Source organism: Octopus bimaculoides, chromosome 3 (genome assembly GCF_001194135.2).
Source record: "Octopus bimaculoides isolate UCB-OBI-ISO-001 chromosome 3, ASM119413v2, whole genome shotgun sequence".
Taxonomy (NCBI): domain Eukaryota; kingdom Metazoa; phylum Mollusca; class Cephalopoda; order Octopoda; family Octopodidae; genus Octopus; species Octopus bimaculoides.
The window spans coordinates 116903729-116921228 of NC_068983.1; the positions used below are offsets into that span (position 1 = coordinate 116903729).

Sequence of the window (17500 nt, forward strand, 5' to 3'; positions counted from 1 at the left end):
TATATTAAATCACTGCAGTGTTTTTGCCCCAGTATGGCTGCAATCTAATGACTAAAACAAGTAAAAGATAAAATATTTCTTTTATTATTATTAAAATCACCTACAAACTGTAGCATAACGATTGCAGTGAATTTATTTTCTGAGCACTAGATTAGGTCGAAACCTTTCCTGACAATTGTCCTTACTTCCTGAACTAGAATATTGAAACACACTCACGCACGCATGCACGCACATACACACACATACACGCACACATACACACACACTCATACACACACATACACACACACACGCACAAACATAGACACACACACACATGTATATTATATAGTTTACTTGTATTGAATTTATTTTTTTCAACTCAAGAGGAATGAATACACAACGCAACTCCAATTGGGCAAAGGTTAATATTACTCGGTGCATCAATACTTATATCAGTTGGTCTGTAATGTCCCGTTAGCTATGTTTTATTTTGAATACATCACTATTGTGGTTGTTTAATACAGTGATTGGTTCCTTATTTTGCTATTTTATTTTTGTCTAGTTTACAATTTTTTCGTCTTTCCTGCTTTCATTTGGCACTTAAACACAATATTTCATTTTTGTTTTCATTTCTGTTAACTTGTTTCAGTTAATAAGCGTACATTCATTTTTTTTTATAGTTTAATCGTTTCAGAGCTTAGTTCTTTAGTGAGATATTTCACATATTTATGGATTTTGTGTAAAGATTCGCTTGATTTTCCGTTGATTATCCATCATGTTTATGGCTTATGTTTTACAAGTTTTGGCGGTTAAAAATTGTAATTTTATCTACGTACATATAACACACTTTAAATGTAATTGCGCAGAGCAATGTGTCGCTCAATGGGATTAATTCTATGGGGTTCAAATCAACTGAGTGGTTCACGTGTGACCGTTTGTATTTTTGGTTGAATATTGCTGATGTTTCTACTATTCTTTTCACGTTGACATGTGTCCACTGACAAAACCGTATACACACACACATGTGTGTGTATGTTCCATGTACTCGTGCTTCGTACTCTTTTGTTGTACACGTTTCATGACGTCCTGTGCCCACATATGCATATATATATATATATATATATATATACGTATAGATATAAGTATGTACATATACGTATGTATATATGCATATATATATATATAGCAACAATTTAGATTCAGATGAGGCACCAGAATTTAGTACGGTATTATCTACATAGTTTCAAGATAAGGTGATTAAAATCAAAATAAGCAACAAGATATCCAGAGGTAATGCAGTACGATCGTTTCACGCGACTCCATTTAATTGAACAATGCTACCATTGCATCACTGTACCCACTATGATTTCTGTCGACTCCCTCAGCCTCTTTCCTAACAGACACTGCTCCCTGTTCCTTGGCTTTAGATTTTGATATACAAAGATTTGATAAAAAAAGAGTATAAATTAAAACCGACCCCAGAAAACAGTGACAAACTAGATCTGTAACAAGTCTTTCTTCCTGATACTTTCTAAGCTGAAGTGAAGACAGCATGTTCTTAGCCTATCTCCTTACCTTCTTGGCGGTTTTAGGTAAAATTATACTAATGTGTCCATCTGTTTAATTTAACTTAATTCTATGTATTTATGCAGCTGAGGATTGTTCTGCATTTAAATTGATGTAATGGCTGCATTATTTAATTAAATGGAGTCGCATGAAATAATCGTACTGCATTACCTCTAGATATCCTGTTGCTTATTTTGATTTTAATCACCTTATATGTATATATTTACATTTATGTATATACATACATACATACATACATATATATATATTATTTATATTATATATATATATATATATATATATGTATATATATATATATATTATTTATATTATTATATGATTGAACGCCACGCATCCTCTTCCAAGTAAGTTTTATCTTAATAATTCTGATGCGCACTCTATACGATCTTGCTACTCTTTCGTTTTTCTCTTTCTTATTCTTTTACCTCCTCTTCTTTCACTACTATTCTATCCTATTACTCTGTTACTCTCTCTCCCTCACTCCTCCTCCCTTGCTCACGTGACCATCGGCCATCTTCCTTTCTTTCTCTCCGTTGTAGCTGGAACAAGGAAGACATGTTCTTGTTTGTCTCCCGTCCTAGCTTGATTTACGCGCTCGCCACCACAGCAGCGCTTACTGTTTATTTTCACTGTCCTGTTTGTGTTATCTATTTTGACCCTCCGCAAAATCTCAAATTTTATATAATTTGCCTTGCGGAAGCAACTATTTTATCGGAAGCGTATATTGTTGTTAAATGCTCGAAATACGAGACTAGAGAAACAGCCAACAACTGATTGATGGGTCGTTCTTTATGTTTGTTTTGTTTTCCATTTGGGTATTTAGTTGTTCGAAAGAATAGTTCATGTTCCATGTACACGTACTTCGTACTCTTTTGTTGTACACGTTTCATGATGTCCTGTGCCCACATATGTATATATATATATATATTATATACATATATACATATATATACACTGAAACCTACCAAATGAGTACGATGACAAATACCATTTTGTTATAAGTCGAAAGAGATGTAATATGTCGTCACGACAATCGTTGGACAAGAAATAATAAAGCAGGATGCATGACTGTTTCGGCAAATAAGTTGATATAAAACAAAACTGAAAAATATAAAACATACCATCATCAATCAATACCGTTTTGAAAGACTGTGCAAAAAAAAAAACACAACTAACACAACATAACAAAAAGGTTACAACAAAACCAAATTAAGAAGCCACCGATGAAATATACAGACATTGGCATTGTCCGCATGAAAAGAACTTAACAAAATGAATAACTGAAACTAATCAATATTATTAAGACTCATACACAAACGAAGTCGCCCTCGTCGATAACATTAGAAAAAATACACTAAGGAATAGTACTACTTGCTATGGCCTGAGATTACATATTACATTACATATTATATTATTCTATATCACACAAAATTTTCTTTTACTCATTCGTCCAAAAATGTAACGTTTGAACACCCACATACACGTCCGTATGCATGTAGATATGTATGCCTGTATGCCTGTGTGCCTGTATGATTCGGACCCATATTGAAAACGTACGCACAAACACATGTACATACGCGTACACACATAACAGCAAATGATATACACACACACACACACAAATATATATATATATATATATATATATATATATATATATATATATATATATATGTATATATATAGATATACACATACATACATACACATATACGCGCATGTAAGTACTCACGTATGGCTGATGCATACCTGCACGCGTACGTACATATACTCAAGCAAACATGCACACATATATCAGTGAGGGGATGCCATCAGCTCTCACCTACTTGTTAGGTTGCACACACGCACACCCGCATAGATGCTCCGAGCAGATACACACATACAGGTATCAAATACCCAGTCAGATACCCACATCTGCGCACTCATATAACTTTTACACATCCCACAAACCAAGCAAAAGGTGGCATCAACTTCCTGCCCTGCTATGTGGTTCCAAAAATTCTTCTTTTTAATGCAATTGGTGTCGCTGGAATTTCAATATCATTTCTAATAACAACATGCGAACGCACTTGACCAATTGTAGCCAGTTTCCGGTAGACAACTTGAACCTCCTACGCCTCGCCATTAGACTACGTGAGGCCGACGATCTCTGTTTCTATAAAAGCTTAAGAATCATCAAGTTGAATTGGAACGGATCAAACTGTTTTAGCTAAATAAATAAACGCTCATACATCGTCTTCGACGTGAGAGTCCGACGTATATATGTATGTATGTATGTATGTATATTTCAGAAATATTTACTTATCAGAATATATATGTGTGTGTGTGTGTTTCAGAATATTTGCTAATCGGAATTTTGCATGTTGTTTCGAGTCTTCGCTTATATCAGAAACAAAGTTTACAATATAAAGTACAGCACATATATGAGAGCTACGCAATCATATACTATCGGCACTTTCAGGAAAAATTAAGAAAGCTTATATAATTCAATATAATTGCATCTCTTTAAACGGAAAACGGCTTAGAAAAATTGAAACCAAAATAAATGAAAGAAACAGCGTATTTTGTAATAATATACAAGAGTATAGGCAATACAAAAATATGCAAAAATATACAAGAGTATAGGCAATACAATTTAATATATCTAACTTTAGTAGTAGACCGTTTTGTGTTTATATGTTTGGAATCTTTAGAGCGTCGGAAAAATGGCCTGCAGTATACGTTCCGACATTTTATATTCTGAGTTGAAATCCCACGGAGGTTATCTTTGCCTTTCATCCTTTCAGCTTCAATAAAATAAAGTATCACCAAGTCGATGTTGTCTACAACACTCAAAATTACTGGCCTTGTTCCTAAATGAAGAACCATAATTTTATAAAATATAATACAGTATAGTAAACCAACCTACTGAAGTTTCCTATTGCAGCTGAAGCCATTTCAATATAGTTGCACCTTTGGGAAACTCACAGCCTAATATCTTATTAATAGAGTATTGTAATTTACGAATGCTATTTGGAAAACTATTCATATGAGTATCATGCTTCTCACTGCCCACTTTACTAAAATATTATTTTGGCGGTTTAAGGCGGCGAGCTGGCAGAAACGTTAGCACGCCGGGCGAAATGCTTAGCGGTATCCCGTCTCTATGAAGTTAATACGTGGTGATTTTGAATACTTTTTGTGCTGCTTTGCAGCGGTTTGGGTATTTACGTGTGTAATTTGGTTGAGCTTTCTCTTCTCGTAAGACAAATAAATAAAGTTTAATAAATTTGCATCTCAATATGTAGGTTACTGAAATTCCGCCGAGGTCGACTTTGCCTTTCATCCTTTCGGGGTCAATAAATTAAGTCCCGGTTGCGTACTGTGTTCGATCTAATCGACTGGCCCCATCCACCAAAATTTCGGGTGTAATACCTTGAGTAGAAAAGAATATGTTGGTTACTGAAAAAAGTGGTGAGCTTGTATAATCATTAAATGCACCGGAGAAAGATACTTAGCGGCATTTCGTCCGTCTTAACCTTCTGAGTTCAAATTCCGCCGAGGTCGATTTTGCTTTTCATCCTTCCCGGATCGATAAAATACGCACCTTTTGAGCACTAGGATCGAAGTAATTGACTTACCCTCTCTCCCGAACTTGCCGGCTTTGTGCCAAAATTTGAAACCTATATGTTAGTACTGAGGTATGTATTAGGTTTCATCATACTCGGTACATACAGAAATTAAATGTGAAAATAAAGATGAAATATATATTTATATTTAAAATAGTTTTTGTTTATTTTTTTTATCAGATCGACGAAAAGAAAGTGAAGAAATATTCTTAAGAGCTTTGAACCACGTGATTGAGCCAACGTCACTGCAAAATATATGGGCGCGTCTTCACCAGAAAGAATATTATCCACTTGGCGAAACTCGTTTGAAAAGCGTTGAAACACCTGCAAATTATTGAATTGTTTCTAACAAATAAATTCGATAGCAATTATTCTTCCAGTATTTTTGTATCAGTCTATCTAAGCTAGCTAGCTCTCTTCCTCTCTCTGTTTCTCTCAGTCACTCTCTCTGTAAACACAAACACACACACACATGCACGCGCGCGCACACACGTACACAGATACACACACACACACACACACACACACACACACACACACACACACACACACACACACACACACACACACACACACACACATACATATATATATATACATACAACAGCATTAGAAGAGATTATGAATAAAACTCTCTCTTATGGTAAAAGGTGCAAAAAACAACATGTCTGCGCGGTGCTTCTATCTCCCGGATTCTCAGATGAGGCAGTTTTTTTGCCAGAGTTACCTCTCTTCAGCATTTTCCATTGACGAACGCTCAAAATCCAGAAACCTCGAATCTAGGGATCCGATAGGGGGAAGCATTGGGCAGATATGATGTTGCTTACACCTTTTACCATAAGACAATTTTCTCCCCACGGTAGCTACAATGAATTTGCCTTTAGAAGCTAAAATCTGTCAAAAACGTATTTAGGCTAACCTACAGTTCATATATATATATAAGGGTATCTAAGAGATACCAGCATGCTTGAAATAGCAGTTAAAATCTGACTCTAAAATCTCATCATGTATCCAATACAGCACAAGGTGAAAAGAAAAATAGATAAATTAGTGAAAGTGAAAATCCGATAATTCCAGACCCTGGGTTCCTAGCGCTGTATGAAAATACTTTGCCTTCGTCAATGAAATATACCAAGAATCGAACATAATTACATATATATATACACGCAAACATATGAACACTTAGTATGCGCACATATGCTTATATACATATATATGCACATATATAGACGACCAGTTCAGTTATCCGTCCAAACAGCATGTGCTATATGGTCAAAATATCACCAGAGTAAATATAATGACGAAGTGAATATATAAAAATTGATTTATCTATTTGTCTTTTCACCTTGTGCTGTATTGAATACATGATGAGGTTTTAGAATCAAGTTTTGACTGCTATCTCAAGCATGTTGGTATCTCTTAGATACCCTTATTTATAATTTTAATAATAATTATAACCTATAAGGTATTTTTCTTTCCATGTGCTGCCACTTGATTTTATTGTTATTTAAATAACGATCTTATCCTTATTTTTATAGGATAAAAATAAGGATAAGATCTGTCCGCTTCAAAGAAACACACACAAACGCATGAAAATGCAGAATGCATACATACAAGCAAACACACTTGCATACATCTATATTGGCATACACATGCATGCATACACACATACAAGCAGGCATACATACACATGCGCACTGACGCACACACATACGTACAAACAAACAAACAAACAAACAAACAAATAAACAAGCAAAAAGAACGCAGCATTGATAACAGATAGAGCCATCGACAATTGAAAAGGTTGCAAGATGCAAGGAAATTTTAAAAAAGATAAATAAATGACAGGAAATCGGACCGGGGTGTGTGTAAAATAATAAGACACTAAAAGTGAATGACTCTCCCCAGATACAATAATATATATATATATATATGAATGATCTAATTATAAATCTCACAGAGAGAATTAGGCAGCAGTGTTACGATAAAGCAGTTGTATACTGTCAACTCAATATAGCAGTATGATTCCCTTATTGGGACTGTCGCATTGAGTTGACATTATACAACTGGTATATATATATATATATATATATATATATATATATATATATATATATGCATATATGGCGAAGGAGTGGCTTTGTGGTAAGTAGCTTACTTACCTACCACATGGTTCTGGGTTCATTCCCACTGCTTGGTACCTTGGGCAGGTGTCTTCTACTAAAGCCCGTCGTATATATGTATATATATATGTATGTGTGTGTGTGCATATGTTTGTGTGTTTGTGTCTGTCCCCCCATCATCGCTTAACAACCGATGGTTGTGTATTTACGTCCCCGTAACCTAGCGATTCGGCAAAAGAAACCGATAGAATAAGTACCAGGTTTCCAAATAATAAGTGCTGGGGTCGATTTGCTCGACTAAAAGGTGGTGCTCTAGCATGGCCGCAGTCAAATGACTGAAACAACTAAAAGAGAAAGGAGAGAAAGAGTATATATATATATATATATACATACATACATACATACATATACATTCATGCACCCTCAAAAACTTGTGGGTATATATATTGATGAAAAGGTATGTTGCATTATGCTATATTGTTTATAAATATTAAAAATGGGTTTTTGGTTTTTGTTATTCTGTGTTGAAAGTAACGCAGGTGTATTACGGAAGAGTTTTAAAATGTATTTATAACTCACGTTTTTATTTTGTGGTAATATTGCATTCATTAAGCCTCAAAAGATATCAAAGATGTGCATGTGAAATTATACAATTCCTGTGAATTCCAGAATTGTATCAGTGACTACAGCTTCTCCCGAAAAACAACGAAAATGTCTTGCATATAGTAATATCACGAAATGAAACACATTATTTCAAACGTCTGCGTTTGAACGACTATCAACAATTTCGTGTTCGAATTATAACTCTCTTTTCTATTCCACAACGTAATGAATATCCATACTTCGAATTTATTTCAAATACATATTGCTCTATGTAGTAAGTGTATGTATCATGCTTGCTGGTCAATATAACATTTGTTTTTACAGTTTACAACTTTCACATTTACATCAAATGTATAAATCATATTGGACATTTGTGGTTTGACTACTGGTTTATGTGTATGTCATTCTTTAATGATGAGCAGGCTCGAACGCTATTTTTTGTAGTATATTATTAGTGTTCGTTTATGATGTGGTGTAATATATATTGTGATTTGTTTTAGGAGGTTTGGATGCATTTGATTCGTATGAAAATCACCAACTATGTTTAATAGTGTTTCTAAGAAACGTAATACCAGAAGGATTAGCGTATTGTCTTCTTTTGCTCGACTGTTTGATTTTATTAGTTTGTTAGAATAACTATGGTCGAATTTTTAATGTACTATTTCCTAGATTTCTTTGACTGGTACTTCATTTGTGGAGAATAATACATAGTAAGAATGGTATCCTCTTTTAGACTTCGTACGTTGTGGAGAGAGAAATCTTTGTTCATGGAAGGTAGAACAGCTCACCTCTGAGAGTCGTTGGGGTAGATTGTTCTATCATCGTTTCAAAATTGACCCTACTTCTTGCTTCAGTTGACTGTTGGTGGAAGAAGCAAAAGAGCAAATTGGCCCTTAGAAATCCTAGTTACATTAAAAGATGTTAACGATGAAAATGCATGCGGATTTAAGAATTAACAAAAAGGTACACAAGCATATGTCCTTATTACAAAGAACAGCACCACCAACAACGACCACGATGATACTGATAAGGATTTCTTATACTTGCCGCTGAGACTTTTAATGAAAAGTCATTGGAAGGACAGTTTATAATTTGTGTGGTGAGTTGCATAAAATTCATGAGGTAAAAAGGGGCGGGAAAGTGGAGACATGCGATACAATTATTTAAATTATATGACTACACGGATAACGTAGTCTTCCTCGAACAGGTGAACTTGCGTCTTGGACCAGACACGACAACCGATCGATCCGAAATCCCCCTGACATTAGGGTCACGACCCCTAACTCTTCAGTTGTTCTCCAATCCAAAGGTGTATGATTAGAATACTTCTGTTAGCTGTATCCATTTTCGCCACAGTCAAACAACTTTTGACAAATTCGCTAGACGGAAGCTTTTCCCGGACCACTCAGTTTTCCATTCGAAGTGAAACTTGAAAATGTTGGTGTGGCCTGTGCTCTCACTCCTTGCAGCTTCGTTCACTACACAACTGCTTTTGCTCTGAACTTTCCTCCTGTTCATTGTTTTTTTGTTTTTTTGCCGTCAACTGAAGACCATCGAGTTTAACATCAATTGCATACGACTGACCTGTTTCTGAAGCCCGGTAAAGTTTACGACAGTCGAATCTTTTTTCTGAATAATATATAGTATCAAGAAACTAAAAGTGTTTAGAAGGAAGCAACGAAGACACTATATGTAAATAAACCATACAGAGGAACACTCCCTTCCTAACCTTGTAAATTGAGGACGGTGTTGGGTGGTCTTTTCTGATACCTTTTCTTTATCAAACACGTGAGCTCGCAGAGATATAGAAATACCAGCTAACATTAAATTGAGGCTTACTTCAACCTATGTGCTTGGTATTGTATTTAATCAATATCTGAATGATGGAAGGCGAAATGGATCTCATCTAGATGAGGACTCAGGTTAGAGCGTATAAGGAGAGAATTGTTCCAAACAAAAGTGAAATAACTTAAATGTTGGGGGACAGGTTTAGACGATTAAATGTACTCCAAGAATTCACAGATAATTGCTTTTATTGACGATGAAAGGAAGAAAGACACAATTCACATCAGTGGGATATGAACGCAGAACATAAAGTATCAGAATATGACACCGTTTTGGCATAACGTGCCTCTTCAGCGAAGTGAAATTATATGGCGGAAAGCAATATTAGATCCATAATACAAAACATAAGAAAATTGTTGTTGTTTATTTCTTTAAGATCTAGGCCGGCTGTGTTGAGTGTAAATGTAAAAGTTGAGTGATGACAATTATTTCCTTCATCTATTTTCTAAAGATATTAAGCAATGAATTTGAAATTCGGATATCGTGTTGGACGTCCGTTACTGTATTGTCATTGCAGGAGTCGCTAGAGCGAAATGGAATGGTATCCATCTCTTGACTTTTGGACGATTAACTCAACATCTAGCTCTTTGCTGATGATAGTCAAACTAATACCAAGCACGGAACCAGAGGAAACGACAAAGTATATAGCCCAACACTAACATATCTGCTATCGAGAGCTGTACTGAGTCTTAACGTCATCTGTACACGGATGAATATTCTAAATCATATCCAAAAGCAAGTTAACCCAATGATTGGCAAGTGCTCACTCACGAATAGGGCTTCAACGTCTAGCTTACAAATTAGCTGTTTGTTCACTGTACCTTTTTTTATTACTTCTCAAAGTAAGGTACTCGAATATCATCTCAACCCAATCTTCCCTGTCCATCGGCACACGTCTCTCCACCTCTTATCATCTCAGCATTGTCATAACTTAAAGCCCAACAATAACTACAACAGTCTGCCTTGCCATCCTAAAAGGCAATCCTCTGAACTTTCTTCCTGTTCATTGTTTTTTTGTTTTTTTGCCGTCAACTGAAGACCATCGAGTTTAACATCAATTGCATACGACTGACCTGTTTCTGAAGCCCGGTAAAGTTTACGACAGTCGAATCTTTTTTCTGAATAATATATAGTATCAAGAAACTAAAAGTGTTTAGAAGGAAGCAACGAAGACACTATATGTAAATAAACCTATTTCAAATTTTAGCTGCACTGCAAAACCTCCTCTATGTATTGCATAGTTATAAACACGCTTTTACCACATGGCAGTTTAATGTGCGACAGAAAGTTTGAGGGTCTGCAGCATCAGTTTACATAGGGCATATAATCTATTGTAAGCACAATATAGCCTAGAGAAAATAGTTAAGCATATTTGAGATAATCACGTCTCTAAACATAAAAAAATGACTGAAAATCACAGTAAAATTTTAAAAGTAACAGTACATTTTTATTGCAGCAAATATTGAATATATTGAATATATTGCTTTGCAGCCAAAACGTTAATTGTATTGAAAAGGCAGAGCTGTAGGCTAAAGCAGGCGAACAAATATCATATAACAAAGAAACATATAATTGCATTTTATGTTTGTGATGGATGATATCATCAATAAATTCATTAATAAGTAATTGTTATAAAGCACACAAATCATTTAACCACCTAAGGAGCTGTCTAAGGAGATATCAAACTTTAGAAATTACAGGGAAACAATTGTATGTAGTCGTTAAAATAGTAATAGGTCAAATTTCGATAGTTCAGTATCAATAGTTCCATATATTTTATGTGACAATTAAGACAAGAAATTTTTTTTTTTTAAATATTGTTTGTATCTCTGTTGGTATATTGTCGTTGCAGAAATTGCCAAACGATTTGAGGGAAGGGTTTTCCTCTCTTCATTTGTAGACGATTAACTCGACCTCCAGGACATGGTTGATAGTGCTCAACTTAATACAAAGCCCAAGAAGATATATAGTCTAGAAAATATTCTAATTGTCTCCAAGCGTATGAAACAACATTCATGTATAGAATAAAGAGCTAGCATTTATTCACATTCAACACATTTCTTGATACTTTATGATTTGCTTACATAACCATTTTCCCAATATGTTTATTCTGATGTACAATTAAAAATGCTTGTAGAATAAAATAACATTTATAAAACCTCATCAAAACTAAATATGTTTCTCACGAGGTATAAATGAATCTTTTCGTGATCGGTCGATCTGCTAGACATAAAAGCCAAATCTTCATGAAATGATCGACAGTCCTTAAGCAGAGTTATAAACATTTAATTCTTAACAGTACAGCTAATTTTATGCCAATTATTAAACGCTGGTTTAAGCTACCGTTTTATTAATTTGGACGACATAAATAATTAATGTCACGAAGAATTTTGTTAGTTTGATATTAACACAAAGGTCAAAGATACTGTTGGTTCCAGTTATTTAAATTGAAAAAGAAAACGCAAAACATTTGAAGCATTAAAAATTAACAGACGATCAGCATCTTTATTTTTAAACAAATCGAATCATTTGAATGAAATTAAATTCATTTGAATGACATTAAACAAATAATTGAAAACTAAACTGATTATTAATCATGAGGAATGCCTCAGTGTGGCTGCAGTTCAATGAATGAAACAACTAAAAGAGAAATATGTTTCATGAGACAACATCCCGTAAGATATGTATGTATCTGTCGTAAGAAACTCTCAAGTGAGCTCAACAGCAGGACTTTAAAGAAGAATACCCAGGTAAGTGTTTCGGCTCTTAACTTCTTACACTCTAAGGGGGCCGGGCCGCATCCAGGTCATAACATTTGAATGTCCTTCTGCTGACACTTTTTAGCCATTTGGGTATCCAAGACTTGCGTTTACTCTGCATGGAGAGTTCATCAATTCGGAACTCCTCTTCCTCAACTTTAAAAATTGCATATCCTAACAAGACAGAACTATATCTATAACTATTTCATGTTGCTGTGAAATTAATTCTACAAAGGCAGCTTTCAAAGCCTGCGACGAGAATCAACTTGTTTGATTTTGGTCGTACTTTATTATTCATGAGGATGTGCTCATCTTGGTTTCTTAACATGTAGTGCAAGTCAAAAACTCATGGATATTTACTTTTGTTCCATTAGAAATACGGATGCATACATATATACATACATACATCTGTGTATACTTGGACTGTGGGTTTCGTTAAATATGATTGATATGCATCAATATATGTGAGAAAATATTCAAAGAAAATTGAAAAACTATACTCAACTGAAATCTAACTTGATATCGTTTATTCGGATTCCATTTAAATAAGAAATGCAGACGTGTGTAAGGGAAATATATTGTGGCATAATGGCTTCTTTTATCGTATCACATTTACAAAGAAACGAGATGTAACAAAACTGTATTAGCCAACATTGATATGGTCGAATTATCAAATCTGGAATACTCTGAAGAAAGACCTTTCGAAATATGCCTCGGACTGGTGATGAAGCAAATCATATAACTGGCCCGAGGCAAGGTTCAAATCAACAGAGAAGGCTCGGGAGTTCTCGACTCGAACCTTGTAAAACGAGCAAATGGCACTTCTGCTATTGTATTTGGATGCAAGTTTCGGGCAAAAGTGCGTGCACTGGGCCGGGAGAGTATCAACGCTGCCGGGTGAACTCGCACGACAGAAACCCTATGTAGCATTGATGCTACGATAAGGTCTTTAGTGGATGAGCATGGACGTTCGATCCAAGGACAGGAGGATATATGTGAGGGCTTTTACAAGCGCTTCGCCGCTCCAGGTTTTCTCTACCTGGAGATCTGGCCCAAACCAAACTCCGAGCAGTTTAACCGGAATCCCCATCCAACGTCCTATGACGCTGTTGGGAGGCATCGTCTTGCCTCTCCAGGTGTCGATTTGCAAGCCGACTGATTTTTCCTGGTCTGGTTAACTTTTGCTCCTGCCACCGTTTCTTTTGACGGCATCTTCTACACGAGGTAGCTGCCCTTCATCAGACACAATGATGGGGACATCATCTGCGTACGCTGTCACTCCTCTCCCGTAACACAAATCACGCGGATGCCCCCCCCCCCGCAACCCCCAACCTCAAGATCCAATACACACAGAAACAGGGACACAAGTCGACCCTAGCGAATTGAACCCTCGATCGCGAACGGCTTCGAGAAGAAACTGTTCAACCGGACAACGGACTCGATGTCACTGCACATAGCACTGATCCAACCACAGAAGGTCGGGCCCAGTCCGACCACCCGGAGGACCGCTGCCAGATACCGATGGTCAACCATATTGAAGGCCTTATACTAGTTCAAATCCACCAGTGCCCCATCCTTACAAGGAACTTTACTAACCCGCTCTATGGTATAGCGGATGAGATGAAGATTGTCGTATATCGTACTTCCTGGGATAGAGCCGGGCGCTGGACCATGGGAATGCCCTTCGGGATTTCCTGGCCGGCGGCCCGCGTATCTCGGTGCGAGAGGCTGAGCGCTGTGAAAAGCCGATCACAGCTGCGGAGGTTATAGAGGTGCTTTCTGAGTGTCCCGGGACAAGTCACCGAGATTGGATGGTCTATCGTACGAATTTTATAAAAGTATGCCAGACTTGTTCGGAGACATAATGGCCGGTGTCTCTGCAAACTGGCAGTAGAATGGAAGAATTCCCAAACCTGTAAGCCGGAGAGTAGTGAAACTGATCAGGAAGTACCCGAGAAAGATGGATGTCTGTAGTAAAGATGCTGCAAGCAAATGGGACCGAGCAAGTGTAGCCGGTCAAAGGCGAATAGAAGGAAAAAAAAAGAAAAACAAAAATTATCGAAATAAAAAAGGAACCGGCGGATTAATTATTAGAACCTCAAATTTTATTTCATACAGAACTCTCTATAAATATTTAATTTTTAAATCCATATCATTCGATTTTATGATTCGATTTCATTGTAATAATATTATTTTTTTAAGTATCACATTGTAACACGGATTATACGTTGTAAGTGTCCTTGTATGTCCCCCTCTGTGTAATCCCCGTGTGGGATAATAAAGAAAATGTTACAATCTTCTCCGAGAGCGTTTGGTCGTCTTTGTCAAATCACTTGTGATTCAGTGGCTTTTTTGATTGTTTGATATTTTGCTGAGGGTTTTCTCGCGTGAGACTATCCATTGTTGAAACTAGTGTTGAAATTGTTATATATAGCCTGTTTGGCAGTTTTGTTTGTTGTGTCTTTTCGCCCATTTTCGGGCGAAAATTAGTTTTCATCTCATTATGGAGGTGGGCGCCACACCAAGCTGTGTGGCTGCAGCAGGAGCAGGGGAAAATGTTGCTGCCTCATTAGAGGTGAAGACACTACAGATAGATTAACCAGGAGATGCTGGATGCATGTCAAAAGGTCATCCTGAATGACGGGACGGCGTTGAAGGTGTTCCCTCCTGAAGGAAGCGTAGAACAGAAAAGCAAAAGTACCGTGGTCTACAGGACGCAATCAACCTCATCACGGAGGATAGAAGTAACGACTGAGAGAGACATAGAGAGTTGCTTGCTACCGGTAATAGAGGAGGCAACCTTCATTAACAGAGGAAAGAAGTTCGGCACGGTAAAGGTGCGGTTCACCACCGAAGAGGAGGCAGTGAAGCACTACACGACAGCATTAAGCTCGGCAGACTTGACACTTCTGCTGATTTACATGAGAAGAAGAAATACGAGAAGAAGGATCGAAAGGATCCCACCAGAAATAAAAGAAGTGTGGTTGGTGGCAGCCATTATAGCTTCCACCCAGGAAGATGCAAATCTAATACATATAGGAAGAACACAACAGATGAATTGCTGAGGATATGGCCTGGAAATCTTGCTCCAGGCCACCCACCATGACATCAAAGAATTGCTATTCAAGATTAAAATTTCGGAGGAAAATACGCTGAAGGTAGTAGTGGAGGGAAGGAGTCCCAACCATTACCAATGTGGACGCAGAGGACACATAAAGATCCACTGCCTCGACTACAAGTCTCCCCAAACCGAGAGGACTTTAAAACAAAGAAGTGTTTTAGATAAACTATGAAAGAAAAATGTATGAAATGTAACTGCTCGAGAACGGGGCTCGACTAGCCATCGCATCCCCACATCTATAAATCAGCATCTCATTTATCCATTCGTTTTTTTTTTCCGCTGCATGTTTTATCTGTCCTTGTTTTGTCCCCTCTATGTTGGGCCCTTAGTGGCGAATGAAGAAAATGTTACAATCATCTTCTGAGTTAGTGTGATTTTGTTTGAAGGCTTTTGCTTACTGTTACGTTCTTTGGAATACTGTTGCTTGTTAAATCTGTTGCTGTTATTGAATTTTGTCGCTGTTGGATTATTGTTACTGTTTTGCCTTCAGGACTGTGTTTTTTATTTGATTTTGTTTTCCCCATTTTGGGGTAAAAAGTATTGGAAAAAAATGGAGTGTTCGCCAGAACAGGTTCATGCCGGGAGCTATGCATCAGAGGTAGGAAGTCGCGCTACCAACTCAACGAATGTGCTGGATGTGCGAGAGGTAGAAATCGACCTAGCGAAGCTGGAAAGTCAAAAGGAGCTACTCCAAACGGAAGAGGCAAGTTTAAGGTTGACCCCTCCAGAGGAAGTGACCAACAATACTAGGAGGACACTATTCTACAGAACGCTGTCCTTAACTAGTAAGAAGATAGAAATGGCAGCGAAAGAGGCCATCGAAAATGCTTGGAAAGTGTCAAAAATGTAGCAACGTGCTACACCAGAAGAAGGTATGGCACAGTGGAGGTGAGGTTTGCCACTGAAGAAGAGGCAATAAATCACTCCACTATGCCTCTAAGGTTGCAAGAATGAGTACTCCTGCCGATCTACTGCGGTAAAGGAGTCGCAAGGATTACAATAGGCAGGGTGCCGCCTCAAATTGAGGAGGGGTGACTGGTGGAAGCCATGGATACGAAACGAAGGATGCTAAAATCTTGCAGGTAACAAGAACCAAGAAACTGAATTGTTGGGTTACGGCCTGGAAATGGTAATCCAAGCCTCCCAAGACAACTTAAATGAAATAACGGATGAGGTGATACTTCCAGAAGACAGAAAACTGTGAGTGGTAGTAGAGGGTCGACCGCCCACCTGCTACCACTGCGGAGAAAAGGGGCACATCAAAATAAAGTGCTTCCAGTTGAACAACAAAGTGATGGAAAACAGGAGTGAAGTAAGGAGGAGTGCAGAGATGACGGCCCAGGCCCAGGAAGAAAGCACGGAGGACGCAGACGAGGGAGGAGGAGTTCATCGAGGTTGCAAGAAGAAAGAGAGATGGAGAAGCGGGTTCGCCCCCGAAACTAATAAAAAGAAGTGGAAGGAAAAGAGCAATGCAGAGGATGAGGTCTAGAAAATATTAGAGTTACTCACACAACACAAATCACCACCAGAAACACCACAAAAAAGTGAACCCGTCCTAGGTAGCCCCAGCTCACTAGATAGAGAAACAGCCACATATGCAGACAGGTACAATACATAACCCCTCAAAACCCCCAGAAAACACAAGTTATACACAATGACATACACAAAACAACGAAAATTGAAAAAAATGAATTTGCCACTTTACAAAGCGTACAAACTTTTACTAGTCCTGATATCAGTGACGTTCCCACCCACATACATTTTATCTACATCAATAAGGACAAGCACAAACGTTTAAAAAAAATCATTTCCAGAGGAGGTTGGCTCTCTAAGAAAAAAACCTTTCGACGGTACTGTATAATAGACTCATCA

General features: G+C 37.3%; 1 protein-coding gene across 6 annotated transcripts in view; it reads left to right on the forward strand.

Moving 5' to 3' along the window:
- LOC106881053 (protein O-mannosyl-transferase TMTC4) overlaps positions 1-17500 on the forward strand; it is a 300747-nt gene that overhangs the window by 273546 nt on the left and 9701 nt on the right. For 3 of the 6 annotated variants that reach the window (XM_052966480.1, XM_052966481.1, XM_014931272.2), the window contains one exon: positions 5358-5637. The exons of 2 other annotated variants lie outside the window; for them this stretch is intronic. In XM_052966480.1, the coding sequence (XP_052822440.1) occupies positions 5358-5515 (158 nt within the window). In that variant the 3' untranslated portion in view covers positions 5516-5637. Of the gene's footprint in view, positions 1-5357; positions 5638-17500 lie in introns of those variants that run through there. One more of the 6 variants, XR_008263717.1, reaches the window with a different exon arrangement.